General features: G+C 31.4%; 2 protein-coding genes across 2 annotated transcripts; one reads left to right on the forward strand and one right to left on the reverse strand.

The window, feature by feature from the left end:
* The first annotated feature begins 9,269 nt into the window (after positions 1–9,269).
* Positions 9,270–10,399, forward strand: LOC120210000. Its single transcript, XM_039208843.1, has 2 exons — positions 9,270–9,769; positions 9,890–10,399. Exons 1-2 carry the CDS (start codon positions 9,480–9,482, stop codon positions 10,230–10,232), a joined length of 633 nt encoding a protein of 210 aa, XP_039064774.1. The 5' UTR covers positions 9,270–9,479; the 3' UTR covers positions 10,233–10,399.
* A 402-nt stretch (positions 10,400–10,801) lies between these two features.
* LOC120210227 lies at positions 10,802–11,935 on the reverse strand. Its single transcript, XM_039208997.1, has 2 exons — positions 11,412–11,935; positions 10,802–11,270 (listed from the first exon to the last, which is right to left on the reverse strand). The coding sequence occupies exons 1-2, from the start codon at positions 11,933–11,935 to the stop codon at positions 10,802–10,804; spliced, it is 993 nt and encodes a 330-aa protein (XP_039064928.1).
* Positions 11,936–19,078: the final 7,143 nt, after the last annotated feature.

A 19,078-nucleotide genomic window follows, 5' to 3' on the forward strand; every position in this document is an offset into this window, starting at 1 on the left:
TGACTCTCAATATAACATACAATGGGCTTTTAGTTCATTTCTTAATCATTTGATAAACATCATATCAGAGTCGAAAATATATTTAATTCACATTCTTAAAATGTGACATGGACAGTTCATGTCCAAAAACTTTCATAAAACTTATTAAAGAAATTATGGATATAATTTCATAATCAAAACATAATTCATATCTTTGAAATAAATAAGGTGAGGTTGACTTATCGCAAGTCGTCTCGATCAAAATAATTAAATAAATAAATTGCACTCACCTTTGCTCACTTAAGAACTTGTATACGATAATACTAGTCACAAGCTTTGTCCTTTCCTTTCAGATTGTTCGGATTGCTAGTTTTATTGAAATCTGACAATACGAAATTATAACAAAAAATGTTTAAACTACATATCAGTATCGTTATAACATAAGCTCATTTTTGACATTTGAGAATCTATAAAATAAAATCGATAACTAAATCGATATCAACCTAACTCATAACTCCATTATAACTTCAAATTTCTCAAAACACTTATTCAATTCCACAAATAATTATTCCCAACATGATCTTCAACTTTTACCAATTATAAAATCAAACCATATATTTTAAATTCTTTCCAGAATTAAACTCAACTTTTCCTTTAATTTCATAATAGCTCTTCACTATTATGATCATTTCCCATTAAATATATAAAATTTCCAGCAACTAAAATAAAAGTTCAAATCAATACTTCAACCTTACAACTTGATAAACTTGAAATTCAATCCCAACTTAATACTTAAACTCCAAAAATCAACACACTTTCCAAAATTTCCAGAATTATTCTAACTCACCCAAATGGTACTTTTACATTTAAAAATTACTCTTCATCTTCTAATCCATTTCAACTTAAATTCTAAAGTTTCCATATTCAGACAACTTGCACTACCTTTAAAGAATCAATATTTTGTATTGATACACTCACTGAAATTTAATTATGTTTCTTCCGTTGAAAACTAGACTCGAATAAGAATATATCCATATAAATAAATCCTTCTAATTCAATCTGTACAATTTATGGTGAATTTTCAAAGTTGACTAACAGAATCTGTTTTGTGCAGAATCTGCTGCCCGTTTTTTATGACCTTTCCTCAGTTAAAAATTCATATTTTTTATACACCTTGAAACTGATCCTCGTTTGTTTTAAACGAAACTAGATTGATATACGAACACAATATATAAAAATCACCTGCTAATCATTTTTATAGAATTTCTGGTGATTTTTCAAACTTACTGCTAAATTCAAACATCTAAACAGTTTTTCACCATTTCATTAAAGCATGAAATGAACCCTTGTTTAATAATATCACACTATGCATTGAATCTTCATTAAACAATATTATAAAATATTTTTATAATATTAATGACCTCTTGATTATGACGGTAACTTCTAAATTTTTTTTAATAATAAACTAAATGCAATAATATACTCCAAGAGATAGTCATCTTAACTCTGACAAAATAAATTCATACCAATCTTGAAGAATATTATAATCTACATGTTCAAAACATCTTATTCAACTTTATTTCATTTAATTCTAATTTTCCCTTTATCCACCATAATCACCACTTTAATAATTTAAGCATGAAACAATGAAATAATTATACCAACTTGTAGAGAATTTAATGGGGATTATTTTCTTATTTCACCCTTTAGTCCAAAAACTCACTAAATTTGATCAAAAATGGAAGAAAACAAATTGGCTCACCTTGGATATGGTTTCTGCAGCTTGTTGGAGGAGATAAGAGGAGTTCACGAAACTTCTCACAAAATATCTCCTACTTGAGCCTTTAAAAACAATTTAAAACTATTTTTTTTCTTTTGGGTCAAAAGACTAAATTGCCATTAATGACTTCCAAAAATTACACACATGCCACTCCATTATCTTTACTTTAATATAATTAAATAGCCATAAAAATATCATCTCTAAATTTTTATTTTTGAACCTCAAATTTTCCAAAATTTCATTTTAGTCACTAAATTTTCAAAACTTACATTTTAGTCACAGTCAAATTTTTGGGGTATTACACATCCCCTGACTAGATCTCTTCATTATGTAGGAGTCTTGTCACCGTTAGACGACTCGAACTCTTCATCACGTATGAGTAGTGTCGTCTCCCAAATCAAACAACCAATCTCAAAACCAAAAAAAAAGAACCAGACAAAAACTGGTTATCTTTTTCATCTTTGCTCTATTCTTGTTAACACAAAAATGTGCAAAAGGGGCAGCTGTAGACACCTATTTTTATCCATGTCAAAAATTATTATTATTATTATTGTTATTATTAACATATGTTACATCCATTTTGCAGGCTCCATCGAAGCCCACAAATCCACCCAACAGTGAGCAAACTATCTCCAAAGTCAAAAGAAAAAAATAGTATACCTACCCCAAACCCACCATGTCTATCTCAAGCAAGGGAGGAAAATAAAGGAGACATTCTGTGAAGAAAAAATGAGAGAAAATTTGTCTTACCTACTCCAATCAATAAAGAGGAAATCAACATAAAGAGAAGGGAACCAGAGATTCAAGGGGAGCATTCGAATGGGATTCAAAAACAAAAAACATATAGAGCAAAATCCATTGGAACAACAGAAAAAAAGAAAAAAACCGAGAGATAAAATAGAAGGGAAGAGGAACATCGGAAGATCTTACCTTGGTTTTGAATCGAAAGCCCAAGGGTCGTTAGAGGTCATTTTTTTATCGAAAGGTAACTTCTAGATCTACAAATCTATGGTTGTTTTTAGACTGTGATATCATGGGATTCGAGTAGGGGAGGTTAAGAGGAACCCTCTGGGGTAATTTCCTCTTTCCGACCACCGCCGACCACCGTGGGCTCTGCCATGAGCATCGCCGGTGACCTTTGTCTCTTCTCTCTTCAGAGGAGAGACTTGAGAGCATTTGAAGCTCTCTTTCTCTGCTTCCTCGGGTTTCAACTGAACCATATGAAAGAGCTTAGGCCATTTTAACCTTTGGGTATAATATTATATATATATATATATATATATATATATATATTTAGCTAAATGACGTCGTATGGCTGAGGGGTTCTGTGTGTTTTTAGCTTATGGTATAATCATATTTTTAGTCCCTGTACTTTGTAATCTTATTATTTAGCCACAAAATGAAGTTTATTTTATTTCGTTTTAAGCATTTATGTTTCTGTAATTTTATGTTAAGTCATATTATTATTATTATATTGTGTATTATTGTCAATATTTAATTTCGGTCACCATATTTGTTGTTATTTCAATTTGGTCATCGATTTTATGTATTATGTATTTTTTATAATATTTAATTTTAGTTATGATATGTGAAAATCTTGCATTTTAGTACTGCTTGGAAGTTGGTTTAATTATCTTGTGGTCCTTGTTGTCTCTAGTTATTTCATTTTAGTCTGTAAATATTATTTTTGGGTTAATGTTATTTTTAGTACCTCTATTTGTTAAAATATATTGCATGTGGTTCTGATTTATTTATAAGATCTGTTTAGTCCTTTTAATTTTTGTTAATTTCATTTTAGTCCCTGAAATTACCAAGTTTTTTTTGCCCATTTTTATTTTGCTTTGTAATATTTATTTATTTTTTATCTCAGTTCCTTATATGGAATGTATGTTTTACGTATTATGTAATTATTTTACAATATGTTAAATAAATATTATTATCTCTTTTTATTGTAAATATTTTATGTTGTATATTTTCAACTACATTAGGTTCCATTGTTTTTTATTTATTGGTATATTATTCGAATATTTCAAGAATTTGTATTTGTAGAACGGGCAGGGAAAGTATCACTTGATCGAAGTGGTACAATCCGACACGACGTTCGAACGAAATGAAACTTGAAATAAATCAATTTTAGTTTATTAATTGTTAATTCATTTTTATTTTATATCGAACAAAGCAAGTTATGTATTTTATTTTTCGCAACTGTCAATTTGCAATTTATATTCGATATGCATCTTTTACATATTCGAAAATAGAATATTCTTTAACAATGGAAAATGGTTGAAATAGCTTTCCCGACGGAGGATAGCAAATTTCAAGATTTTTTATTGAGTTAAAGGATTTTCTATAAATAGTTAATTTGAAGTATATTAATAAATGTTCGATAAATGGATCATATTTTAACTTTATATTCGACTTATAAATTCCACCATTTACGACAACGTGTAAGCGACACAGTACCAATTTTAGGCGCTGTGGGGTGTTAATCCTTCCCCACGTGTAATCGACTCCTGAACCTTTTAAAATGAACATCTGGTAATGCAGACCAATTTTATCTTTAAAAAATGATTTTTCTTAAAATTGTCTTTAAAAGACCTTTTTATGTATTCGACCTACCTAACCCAAAGGTCGATGGCGACTCTATCCAAATTAATTCTAAATCACCTAATTTTTCAAATTAAAGTTGTAATTATTTTTTAAACAATAAACAATTATTTAACTAAAAAAACGGTTATGACAACATGCTTTACTATCTTCAACCACGTGCCCCAGCATCGAGCCCATTGAACTACCAGATCCAATTTATCAAAACAACACCATTAAATCTACCTCAATCAATCGTTAATAGATGACAATGTTCTAAGGTACCATCTGTCTCAAAGCCATCCTTTCTTTTCCTTGACAAAGTCAAATGGGTTATCACTGAAACTGGAATCGTAATTAAGAGAAAATTCCACAATCTTGTCACTAATCTATTGAGTATGTTTTATTTTGGTCACTACTCTAAAAATCTTATAAATTTAATCACTAACATTACAAATTTATAACAATCTAGTAATTACCCGTTAAACTAATAACAGAGAATTCACGTATGGTTTCTGATTTAGTATAATTATACATCTAATTCTGAACATTTATAAATTTTAAAATCCAAAATAATTTAATAAATTAAGTTTTTAAAATTTAGTATAAATTATATATTTAATCACCAATTTATTATTGTATCTTTATTTTGGCCATTTAATTTTTTTCCCTCAAAATTATAGTTTTTATTAATTTTTTAACAGTGAGGATCCAAAACAGAAATGAAATATAATATTAAGTACAATTTTAAAAAGGTTAAATGACCTAAAAATAAACAAAGTAATAGGTAAATGATTAAATAGGTAATTTACCCTAAACTCTATCCACTCAAGTCTTATAATTATTAAAAATAAAAAGCAGCGTATTAAAAAGAAGACATAACACTACATTGGAGGATAATATAGATTATTGAGATTATTTAAAGAGAGGGCATAGGTTTGGTAATGGCTAAGCATAGATAGGGGTAATTATGAGATGAGAGGGCAGCCATGGGTCAGTTCTCAAATTGACCTAACTTCATCCAATTATATACTCTATTAAATTAATTGATCAAACCCAGCCCTTAGAATATCTGTCTGCCAATAGGGAAAAGTTCACCATCCGCAAGATTACAACAATTATTAGTCCTTGCCCAAGTTCTTTCAAGTTCATGCTCCCTATCAATTATTAATTCGCTAACTTTTTTTCTAAAAAAATGATTAATTTTAAAATAATTATCTAAATTATATTTAAAGTTAACTTTAGATATTTAAAGAATTTTTTTTATTAAAAATAGTTATATAACGTTTTCGATATTATACTTTTAGGTATTTGTCATTAAATATGATCGTTAAGTGACACGTGTCAAGCTTGTAAATTTTTTAAAAGTTTATTTACAATTTTTGAAATATTTTATGATTGACACGTGTTACTTAACGGTCGAATTTAACGGTGTTAACAGTTCAGGCACCAAAAAGTCTAACGTTAAAAACGTTAGACACCTATTTTTGACAGAAAATTCTTTAGGCACCTAAAGTTAACTTGGGTATAGTTTGGACACTTATTTTTATATTAAAGGTGAGTTTGATAGTTGAAAAACATTCTTTGAAATATATTTTTCAGTGTTTGATAGTTGTAATTGGTTTTCCTAAATGTAATTCATTTTCTTAATTCTTTTGTATTTTCTATAAAATGTTCTACCATATGATTTTTTCGTAAAATATTTTCCTAACTTTTTACTTCAAAGCATAAACACTCAAAATAATATTATTTTATTTATTTAATATTAATATAATATTTTAATATCATTTTAGTGAAAATATTAATTATTAAAATATTTAATATATAGAATATAATTTTGATAATATTTTATTTTTAATATTATATTAATATATACTCAGTGATATTATAATAATATATGATATTATATTTTTAATTTAATAATATATAATAATTTATAATTAATATTATTTTTTTAAAATAATATTATTGAATTATTAATATGAGTAATATTATTTTATACATTTTAATAATAATTTTGACATAAAAATATTGACTAAATTAATCTAATATTTCAAAATTAATAATTTATTATGTTTGATATTTATAATATGAAATTTAACAATTACAAACGATTTGCATAGCATCATCCAAACACCGTAAAATATTTTTTGAAAATTATTTTTCAATAATTCATTTTATGTAAATATTTTTTCATAAAATTAATTGCAATGCATTAAACAATCAGTAAAAAATGGTTTACACAATATCATCAAAACACCGTAAAATAATTTCTGAAAACTATTTTTCAAAAAATGTAATATTCGGTGAAAAATGGTTTACATGATTCATGTATTCATTTTACGTAAATTATTTTATAGAAAACCAATTACTTTGTATCAAACAGACCCTAAACCTTAAAAAATCAACTACACATTTAGTACATTAATTATTATTTTTGTTTTGCTTTGATCATCTAATTATTATTTTTAAAGTATAATGCCAAATGTGACCCTCAATATTTATCAAAATGATCATCTTACCCCCTATTTTTTCCAGAGAAAATTGGCCACCAATATCTAACTTTAGGGTAAAAAGACCCATAGCGTTTGATTGAATAGTCACTTTGATCCATATTTTTTATGGAGCATTTTGGCATCAAATGATTTATTTTAAGATAAAAGACCCCTATTTTAAAGTGTTGACATTTTGTTAACTAATTTCCATCACAAAGGGATCTTTTTACCCAAAATAAAATGTTAGGGGACAAAATGCTTCAAAACAAAATAATATAAGCTAAAATGACCATTTTGGTAAATATTATAGGCTAATTTTGGCATTATTCTTTGTTTTAAAATCATAAATAACGTTATGGTTTTATTTTGTTTTGGTCACCCGATGTTAAAAAATAACAGAAATATTGATGTGATATTTTTAATTTTTTTAATAACGATGTGACATTATCTTATGATGACACACTAGCATCACCATTAATTTTTTAACGATGGGTGATCAAAATAAAACAAAATGTAATATTATATGATTTTGAGAAAAAAATAATTGAATAATCAAAGTAAAAAACAATAGTTGGATATTAGATGTGTAGTTTACCCTGAAAAACTAATGCAATTAATTGATGACAGTCAAATTCTTGAAATTGGTGTGGGGATGATTGTTCAAAGTTATTATGTTATCATGGACAATGATGTGCATAACAATCAATGGCACCCATCGTTTGCAATTCCAATAAAAATCAATTTTTATTTGGTTCCAATTCAACCATTAATACCCACCGCGTTAACTTGTCAGCAGATTTTTTTTTATTATCTTTTTAACAATTCCTACATAGTTTAAGGAGATTTTACTTTGAATATTGAACTATAATTTAAGAAAGAGAGAGATTATCAACTAAATTTTTTTAATTACTTACTCCAAAGATTATCAAATTATCAGCTGATTTTATAAATATCCTATTTTGCAATAAAAGAATTTTAATTTCATGCTTCTTCACGGTTCAAATGATAGGTCTTGGGATGTTTTATTAAATACATTTAATATTATGATAATAGTATCTTTATATTTTTTTATATACTCTATATTTTTATATAATTCTATAATAAAATAGTTAAGAATTAAATATGAGATTAATTAAATTAATTAACAAATCACATTTTTAAATAAAATTGGATTTTACAGCTAGATAGCCACAAATTTATATAAATTATTTAAAGATTAGGTGGGTATACATTTAAAATATGCTATCAAAATTTTTAAGGATAAAGTACACAAATGGTCCCCGATTATAGTGTATTTTTTTGTTGAGTCGTCAATTATTAAAAGTTAAAATATGATCATCCGACTATAGGGTGTTGCTTTGTTGAGTCTCCCGACTATTAAAAGTTACAAAATGGTCACCCGACTATTCATATGTTTCAAAGTCGTCCTCTTTCGTTAAAATTTTGATAGCAATCTGAGCTGGACGTTAACTTACTAACTGAGATATGTTAAAAAGTGATCCCAGAATCTCAAACGACTATCATATGTCAGTCAACGTGTTAATGTCCAGCTTAAACTACCGTCAAGTTTTTAACTAAAAAAATTACTTTGAAACATATAAATAGTCGGATGATCATTTTGTAACTTTTAATAATCGTGAAACTAAAAAAATAAAAATACACTATAGTCGGGGAACCATTTGTGTAATTTTCTCATTTGTCAAATAGTGTAGACTTAATTCATACAATTTGATTACAAATATTCCTTTTATCTATAGTAGATAAAGAGATAGAGAGAAAGATTAAGGGTAAACTATATGTTTAATATCTAAGTTATTAGTTTTATTTTGTTTTGGTACCTTAAGCTTTATTTTTCCCCAAAATCATACCAAACGTTTAGTTTATGTTTCATTTTGGTACTTGCGGTTAAAAACTTAACGGGGAAGTTGATATGTCACCATAGGATAATATAACACTAGCATTTTTGTTAAATTTTAATTACACGATATCAAATTGAAACCTAAACGAAATGTTAGATATAATTTTAAAAAATAAAATAAAATTTAGATACCAAAATAGGATAAAAATAGTTTAGTTACTTAACGTGTAGTTTACTTGAGGATTAAACATAAGTTTCCATTAATAATGATTAATACGGTTTGAAGTCTAAGATTAGATGTTAAAAGGTGTTTTGGGTATATTAAGAAGGTGTCAAACCGCGTACTAAGTTCTTAGCCTCCCCTATTTCGCCGCCGGCAGATATTAACGTGAAACCTCACCCCTTCCTTTATGGTTCCCAAATACGTATGTACTATATATAGTCTAATATCCTACAGCTTACAAATGAAGACCCCATTTTTATATATTTTTTCCAACCTAACCTAATCTTATTTTAATCCTATCCCTTATCGTGTCTTCTTGTCTTCTCTCTCTCTCTCTCTCTCTCTCTCTCTCTCTCTCTCTGCAACTTAGGAGCTGAAAAGTTTTGCTTCCTTCTTAAGAAGTGATTATCAAATGATGGAGGGAATATAAATAAATACCCTTCTTCTTCTTGTTGGTCCCCTGAGGGCACTTCATCGTTTTATCCTTCTCATCTTTTCCTTGTTTCTTTTTTAGGACAAAAAGGGTTGAATAAGTGGATTTTGTGGGGGGGGGGAGAAATGGAGGTTCTTGTGGGCCCCACGTTCGGAATGGAAGCCGCTGCCTCGGCGGTTACGACTACGTTTGTTAGAGAGCGTCAGTCTGAGGAGAAGTGTATCGGCTCCTCCTCTTGCTTTTTCCTCAAGGAGGAGGAAGATGTTGGCGGGTCGCCGGGTGTATCATCGGAGAGTTCGTCGTCGATTGGATCGTCGGGAGGCAGCGATGATGAAGAGGAAGACGGTGTATTTTCATCTAGGGCAAGAGGAAGCTTGGGTTCGTTGGGTTCTCTAGAGGATTCTCTTCCAATCAAGTTAGCGTCTGTCTCCATTTTCTCTTTTGTTGTTAAAACTTTTCGCCCAGTTAATCAAACAATATTCTTAGCATCTATCCATTTTCTCTTTAACTCAAATTGGATCTAATCTTTTGATAGGAGGGGATTGTCGAATCACTATACGGGAAAGTCAAAGTCATTTGCGAATCTGTTAGATGTAAGCACAGTAAAAGAAGTGGAAAAAGCAGAGAATCCATTCAACAAAAGGAGGAGGATTTTGCTTGCAAACAAATGGTGCAGGTCCAGGAAATCATCTTTTTATTCATGGCAAAACCCCAACTCCATGCCTCTTCTTGCTTTGAACGAAGACGATGAAGAAACGCCATCAACATCGTCAAATGATGATAAACTAGAAGCAGCATCAGTAAAACCTGAACTGCAGCACAGCCAACTGAAGGTCACTCACAAGTCGCAGAGTTGTTTTTCTTTAACAGATCTATAAGTACAAGATGAAACTCAATAACACTTTTTTTTTATTAAAAAAAGATCAAGATGCTTTAGGGTTTAGATTATTATTCCTTGTGTTGTTTGCTGTTGCCCTTTCTTCTTTATTTTGCTCGAAGAAAAACAAAAATTTTAAGTGATTTAATATATAAAGAGTTAACTGCACAAGAAGTCCCCACACTATGACATATATCCTAAATCAACCCCTAAACGTTAAAGTATTCTTTTTTTTTGATAAGTAAAGATTTTATTCATCCAAAAGGAGCAGTAAGCTGCTACAAAGAATAATATAACACTAAGACAAATCCCAATCTAGACATAGCCTCCTATTTACATCATCAATCAAGTTCATACTGCATCTATACAATTTAATTCTTATAGAATCTCTAATTTTATGAACAATTGCATCAACAGAACGATTAACACATCTAAACAGCTATGATTACGTTCCTCCCAAAGAAAATAGACAAAACCAGTCCAAGCAAGCTTTAGGATACAAACAAGAAGGGATTTACCCCTCAAATTCAAGGCCAGCCAGTGCAAAGAATCATCCCAGCAAAGAATCGGCTAGTTATGAAGACCACAAGTCTGCAAGATTACATCCCAAACCTCTCGGGCGAAAGAACATTCTAAAAACAAGTGATTCCGAGATTCCAGCTCAACTCCACACAGACCACATATATGATCAACCTGAATTCCAAATCTGGCTAACATATCCTTTGTAGGAAGCCTATCCAGAATCACCATCCAAGCCACAATGGAAAATTTTGGGACATGAGCAGGAAACCAAATCAATTTGTGCCAATCAACCTTGTCCCTCCTCTCACGGATATGGTCCCATATCCATGCACCTCTAATCTGAGACAAAACAGCAGCAGAACCAAAAAGTCCCCAAGCCTCCTCCCTCATTTTCACCAGTTTTCTTAGGATCCAGCTAAAATGAGGCTTACAGTCAACTGTCCAAAAATCCATAGCCTTGAAACAATAAGATTTGAGCCAAGCAATCCACAAAGAGCCCTCATCAGCTAGAATTTTCCTGATGAGCATGAAGCAGCATGCCCTACTCCAGTCAGAAAGTTTCCTCAAGCCCAGACCACCCTCTGATCTTAAAGAACAAACCTAACTCCAACTCACTCTAGCCCCTCTAGCTGAAATATCACAACCTTTCCAAAAAAACCTCATGCATAATTTTTCAACATCTCTGATGACCCCTCTGGGCAAGACCAACTGCCTGCTCCAATAGCCAAAGATACTAAACAGAACCGACTTAACCAACTGTAGCCTCCCCCCAAAGCTTAAGTGCTTGCTCGACCATTTATCAATTTTATCATTGATTCTCACAAGTAGAGCTGAGCAGTCTTTGCTAGAAAGTTTTCGAGTAACCAAAGGCACACCCAAGTACCTAACAGGCAACTGACCATGCTTGAAACCAGTAGCTATACAAATCAGATCCAGACTACACCGAGGCACCCCGCAAGCAAACAATTCAGATTTCATAGCATTAAGCCTTAAGCCAGAAAGTTCATAGAACCTGTCTAGAATGCTAACAACACCCAAAACAGACTCCAAGGATCCATGGCAAAAAATGAAAAGGTCATCAGCAAAACAAAGATGAGTAAGTGAGATTTTTTTGCATTTTGGATGGAACCTAAACACTCCATGCTTAGCAGAAACATTCAATAATGATGAGAGGACATTCATCACTAGAACAAAAAGATAGGGGGATAAAGGATCACCTTGCCTCACTCCTCTAGCACCCCTGAAATACCCTACCAAACTGCCATTTAAAGAAATAGAGTACCTAGGAGTTGTAATGCAAGCTTTAATCCAACCACAGAAAGTTTAAGGCAGGCCTAAGGCTTGAAGGACAGTCAATAAAAAGTCCCAAGAAACATAATCAAAAGCCTTTTGAAGATCAATCTTTAAGGAACATCTAGGGGAGAGATTTTTCCTAGAATAACCCCTAATAATCTCTTGTGCAAGCAATGTATTTTCAGCAATATTTCTACCTTTAACAAAAGCTGACTGACTAAGGGAAATCATATCAGGAAAAACATATGCTAGCCTAGTAGCCAAAATTCTAGTAATAGTTTTATAGACAACTGAGCAGCAAGATATAGGTCTAAAATCTTTGGCCATACAAGCATTTAAAGATTTAGGAACCAATACAATGGTTGTGACATTAAAGGCTGGCAGGAGGGAAGATGAGTGGAAGAAGAATCTTACTGTATTAAGGTATGATCCATATCTTAAATTAGTTCCTAAACTTTAAGATATTCTATATCAGTCTTTAAACTATCAATATCATTTTATTTTAATCATTTTGTTAATATGCTGTTACTGGTTTTTGAAGGTCAAGAGAATTGAATATGTGATTTTCTAAAAAAAAATTATTTTTGAAGATCCTAGGAATTGAATATGTGACTTTTTAAAAAAGTTAATTTGTTTTTGAAGGTCATGATCATTTTTTAAAGGTTAAGGCTCAATTCTCAAGTCAAGACCTTAAAAAATATATTAAAATTTTTAACCAATAAAATTAATGATAGGATACAAAAAGATTAAAATAAAATTATATTGATAATTTGGAGATTAATATATAATATGTTAAAGTTTAAGGACTAATTTAATAAGGATTATAGTTTAGGATTAATATTAAATGTTTTCAAGTTTAGAGACTACTTTATAATAAGGATCATAATTTGGGGATAAACAAAAATCTTACATTTACTATTTCTTTTTTTAGTTTCGAAAAGATGGACACGTAGGATTATTCATGGGCATTTATGTATTCATATGTCATGTTCTTGCGTTATGTTTGAAAACTATTAGATCCTTGTGTGTTTGGAATTGGAGGTTGTATATTATTAAATGGGTGATGGATGACATTTCCCTTCGTCCATTTACAGACAGGTAACCTCAAATGAACCAAGATTTTGTAAATATTAATTTTATATTATAAAAATATAAGATTTTAACGCATATTTGACCACTGAATTTAGCCAATTTTATCACTTGAACCCTTAAAAGATTTTTCATCACTTTAGCCACTGAACTTACGAATTATTAACACCATGCTCAACTCTAAAAAGGATCAATCCAGCCCCGCTAAAGCCATGGCAACGGACATACATTCACAACATGATGAGGCAACTGGAGCCAATCAGACAACCAACTTGGCAAAATCATCAAACACATCCAATAAAAACCAAGCGGATACATTCAATGACCAAATATGCATTTAGGGTATGTTTGTTTGTCTGTATTTAGTTTTTGGAAAATGAATTACTGGAATTTGAATTATTGAATTTGAATTACTAAAAAATGAATTATTGGAATTTGAATTCTGGAAAATGAATTACATTTCTGGAAAATGAATTATATTTCTGGAAAACATCTGGAAAACGTTTTATGATGTTTGGAAGATGTTATTTAAACCTTTTTTCCACTAGTTGAAGAGTTTTTTAAAAATTATTTATTAGAAATATTAAATATAATAAATAATAGTATTTCTCATAAAACTTAATATTATTATTTTAAAATATTAAAATAATTTATTTATTTATTTTTTTATAATTTTATTAATAAAAATATTAATATTAGTATATTTTAGTGAAATAAAATATTATAAATTATATTAATTATTTATTAAAGTAATAGTGTTATATTATATTTTAAAAATATTAATTAGTATATTTTAAATATCTTTACTAGTATATTTTTAAATATATAAATAATATTATTCATTATTAAATATATAAAAAAAATTATTATATATTATTAAAATAAAAAATATAATATCTTATATTATTATAATATAATTGATTATATTATTAAACTAAAAATATAATATAATATTATTATAAATATTAATAAATATATTTTAAATATTTTAATAATTAATATTTTGATAAAAATGATATTAAAATATTTTATTAATAATAAATTCATAAAATAAAATTATTTTGAGTATTTTTGCTTTGAAGTGAAAAGTTCGGAAAATGACTTACAGAAAATGAATCCGTAAGTCATTTTACAAAAAACACAAATGAAATTATGTTACTAGGAAAATGAATTACGTTCCGGAAAACGAATTACGTAAAGCAAACACGAGAAAACATTTTCCGAAAAACGAATTACGTGAAACAAACACAAGAAAACATTTTCCAAAAAACGAATTACATAAAATAAACACGAGATTTCGAGAAAACCAATTTCGTAATTAATTTTACGACAAATAAACACACCCTTAACCTTAGTTATAATTACAATGAAGTAGCATCTTTTTTCAATTTGTAGATGCCATCTGAATTTTCTGAATACTCTTCCAAGATAAACACGTGGCGACAAGCGGACAACACAGGATATTCTTTTTGTGATAGGTAATCATCTAAGAATATGAAGAAATTCCTAATGAATTGGAAATTCTAAACTAAAAATCTTAATTTAAGATAAAGGTAAGGAAGTATAGTGACAAATTTAGTTAATATTGTCGTAAATCTGATTTTTACATAATTATGTTGGTGATTTTCCCGATATATCACCGTTAAATAGTATAATTAACGATCAGACACCGTTCAGACTATATTTTTCGATCTAATACCCTTTGCAGAAAGGCGCGACCCCTATAACGCGCTTTACGTTGATTTGATGTCACATGAGGTAAGTCGTACCCCCTGAAACGTGCCTTACGCTGACATAGTGTACACGTGTGTAAAGCGCAGCCTCGGGGGCGAGCCTTAGGCCACCTAGGAGTATAGCGCAGGGAAGGGGTCGCGCCTTACCTTTAACACAATTATATTAGGCGCGAAATAGGGGCCGCGCCTTTGCTTTATCTGATATAATTATGTAAGGCGCGGTGCAGGTACCGCGTCTTGTAGCTTTTCCCAGCTATAAATACCCTTCCCCCGGGGTAACTCCTCACATCTCCTCTCGATTATAAACAAATTAATACAACAATCCGACAATATTCTCATATTTGATTCAGAAGTTCGTGCGATTTTTCGTTATAAGGTAATTTTGTGATAATTTTTTTTATTATACTTATTGTTTATTATGATTATTTGAAAAAATATTATACTAATTGTTGTCAATTAATTTATGTGTTTGTAAAATTAGAAAGCGAGAATATACGTCGAAATAGTTTTGCGGTACAGATAACAATATAAAATTATATTATTTAAATTATTTACGTTTATGTGTAAAAATTTTATTCTGTTATATTTTCGTTCATATATTATTTATTTAATCAGCATTGTTTCAGTTTTTTTTGCAAATATAATATTGTCGCACTTTTAAACTCAAAGAATGGCGCGTCTTTCAGCTATTGTTTTTTATGATGGTGAAATTTGAGAAGGTGAAACCGACGTTGTTTTCGCATCAAATGAGCGTGTTAAAATATCATTGAAGAGAAACATAACTCTTGAGGAGCTGATAAAGAATATTTTGAGGAAGATTCATGTTGGTAGTAGTAGAAGAATGTCGTCGTTGCAGTACAGATTTCCAACATCATTGTTGCCATTAACTTATACAACGTTCGAATTTTTGAACGATGATGATGTTGAAATGATGGTTGAAGCTCAAAGTAATTATTCAGACGCCGATATTGAGATGTATGCAAATTTTATTCAAGTGTGTGTTGTTCGGGCTCAATCATTAAGCTCCCACTATGGGCTGGCTGAACAAGTTGATAGTCGACGACAGTAATGTGTAATGATTTTAATGCCATAATGGGGAGACATTCATCCGCAACTTCTTCCGATATGTACCGAGGTGGGTCGACGAACAATCCGTATGGCAACATCGCGTCCAGTTCAAGGGGAAGGCATTCATCTGTAAATCCGATGGAGATGCCATCGACGCAATAATCTGTGCAGTTTCCATTTGACACGATGACTTCAAGCTCCAGGGGGAGGCCTTCGACTGCGAGCTTTTTCGATCTGAATGTCGATATGCCTTCCAGTTCAAGGGGAAGGCATGCAAGTAGTAGGTTCTTCGACCTAAATGTGGAGAGCATGGAGGAACCATCATCTCCACCAGAAGAACCGCTTCGTGAGCCTGGTGCGGATGGTGCTGAGACTGGACTATTCATTCACCCAGAATCACCGCAATTCAACTCCGATGATGATGATAATATGGATGAAGTTCCAGCAAATGTGGCACAAACTGACCATCCAGCACACATGTATGAAGCTGATTATGGTGCAATGCATGGGCCAGAATTTACGGATATGCCTCATCTCGGTGATTATGGATATTACTCATAAATAAATAATGGTGAGTTATATTTAGGCATGGAGTTTTCAAGCAAAGAAGAAGCGATGGTGGCTATAAAAAATTATAATATCCGTAATTATGTTCAATCGAGAGTCGACCGCTCCACGACAGAAAAATATGTATGCTACTATGCCCGATACAAAACAGATGCAATTGGATGGTTCGCGTATCGAAGAGGAAGAGGAAAAAAACATATGGGAACTAACAATATACAACGGTCCTCACACATGTTGTGCTGGAGGGGTCAACCAAGATCATCCCAACTTGGACTCTGAAGTGATATGTCAAGCCATCATGCCCATGGTAAAAGCAAGCTCTCATATAGCTATTGCTGTGTTAATTTCAACTATACAATCGCAGTATGAGTACACTGTCTCCTATAAAAAAGCTTGATTGGCAAAACAAAATGCCATTGTCAAACTTCATGGTGAATGGGATGCATCTTACAACGAACTTCCAGGCTGGTTTAGGCTGGTGCGGAGGTTGAATCCTGGGATAATTGTGGACTTCGAAATATCCTATGCATACCATAATGATTGAGTTCTCCGCGATCGATTCCAATTATACCAGGTTTTTTAGACTTACCCATAGTGTGTTAATGCTGTCAAATACTGCAAGCCTGTAGTCCAGATCGACGGGACTTTCTTGTATGGAAAATACAAGCAAGTTTTATTATTGGCAGTTGTCCAAGATGTCAATCACAACATTCTTCCAGTTGCTTTTGCTATTGTCGAAGGAGAAGATACAAATTTTGGGCTTTTTTCCTCCGAAATTTACGTGCACATGTTATCACGAGGGAAATTTTTTTTGTTATTTCAGATCGTGGAGCTGGGATCAGAGCAACAAAGGAGTCTTTGGGTCCAATGTGGCTGTTAACTTCCTAAAAAGGCTACTTTTAAAGCCTTTTTCACTTAAGTTATTGTTTGTTTAAAAGCTCATTTTAGTCATTTTAGGATCATGTAGTTGCATATAGTTGCATTTGTGGTGGTTGTACTATTTTATTTCTCAATGGTGCTTTTTTGAGGGAAAGGTGCAGTTTGTCTATGGTGTGCAGGGAATAGCAAGAAAAAGGATTCTTTGGGAAGTAATGCCGCGGCATCACACGTTGCTAAAACAGATTGAAATGCCTTGGCATTTCTGGCGCAGAAAAAGACAAAAAGATATTTCTGCATGAGGGCAGCTGGCACTGGACAGTTGTCTCTGCACGTGGAGGACTACTGTAACCTCCTGCCAGAGCTACCAATGGACAACTGCCACTTGGAGGATAAGGTTCATGCACAAAATGTGATTCTAGGGGTATGAGGGGTATTTCACACCCAACAAACTCATCATTACCCCTAGATATTTTATTTATTATATATGACACCTCATGGGGGAGAAAAAATAGGAGAGGGTGAGCACACGCATAGAGCAGAAAAATCAGATTTTTATTTTCTCTTTTTCCTTTCTTTTTCCTTGGAATATTCCTCCATTGATAAAGCTCCAAGGAGTGGCAAGCTAGGCGCTGAAAGGAGCTAGCGAGCTAGATGGTTCGTGGTGGCTGAGAGGAGACCTCCGATGGCGCGTCGAAGGCTTCTTCTCACTTCCCTTTTTGCTGTTATTTTTTATATTATTTTGTGGGTTGTTGGAACGAATTTTCATGACTTTGTGTTTGGATATTTCGAACCCCACCATGAACTAACTTATTTGGTGGTGGTTGGTTGAATGGTTGTTTGAACTTTATTTTCAATAGTATATTTAAGTTTATTTTGGTTCTTTATTTGCTTTGCTTATGAATGCTTCACCATCTAGGCTTGTAAAAGGCATGTAAATGTCCATCTCTTAGATGAAGGTTAGGTATTCGGAAGAATCCTAAACTAAAAATACTTGTAAGTATTCGGAAGAAAAGCAAGATAAGATCCTCATAAGCAATGGGTTATGGTATTTTCAAGGGGCTTTGAACCGGCCTAGGAATATTATAACTTAATCCCTTAGATCTCGGAAGAGACTAGGATAAGATTTCAACGACTAAAAAGGGTGTCTTTATCAGTAGGGTAGGCTGTCCAACATCGTTGAGTGAAAGCAGATGCCTTGGCATCCTATTCTGTTAGGTTCTTTTGAACACCTTAGGAAAGCCCTGTCGAGTAAGTAAAGACAAGATAGCTTAGATATACTTGAGAAATAAGTTTAGCAACCTTAGACCAATCCTTACCATTCATTTCATTGAAAGCTTGTCACGTGAGGATTATTTTCTTCTTATTTTATTTATCTTTTTATTTACTGTTTTTACCAATTCTCATTGCCTCAACATTTCACCATACTCAATATTAAACATCCATCATTGCCACTGCATTTCCATTTGCTACATCATCACACCATCAATCCGCATCCACCAGCATACACATATCCATTGTCGTGACATTTGTATATATCAAGACTAACTATACTTAGATAGAATATTGTATTGCTTTGGTTAGACTTTTGTGATTTCACCCAATCCCTGTGGAGACGATACTCACTCATCATTATATTACTTGAGCGTTTGTGTATACTTGCACATTATTTGCGTATATTTTATAGTACTTACAACAC

This window comes from Hibiscus syriacus, unplaced genomic scaffold (genome assembly GCF_006381635.1).
Source record: "Hibiscus syriacus cultivar Baekdansim isolate YM2019G1 unplaced genomic scaffold, ASM638163v2 tig00000715_pilon, whole genome shotgun sequence".
Classification (NCBI taxonomy): domain Eukaryota; kingdom Viridiplantae; phylum Streptophyta; class Magnoliopsida; order Malvales; family Malvaceae; genus Hibiscus; species Hibiscus syriacus.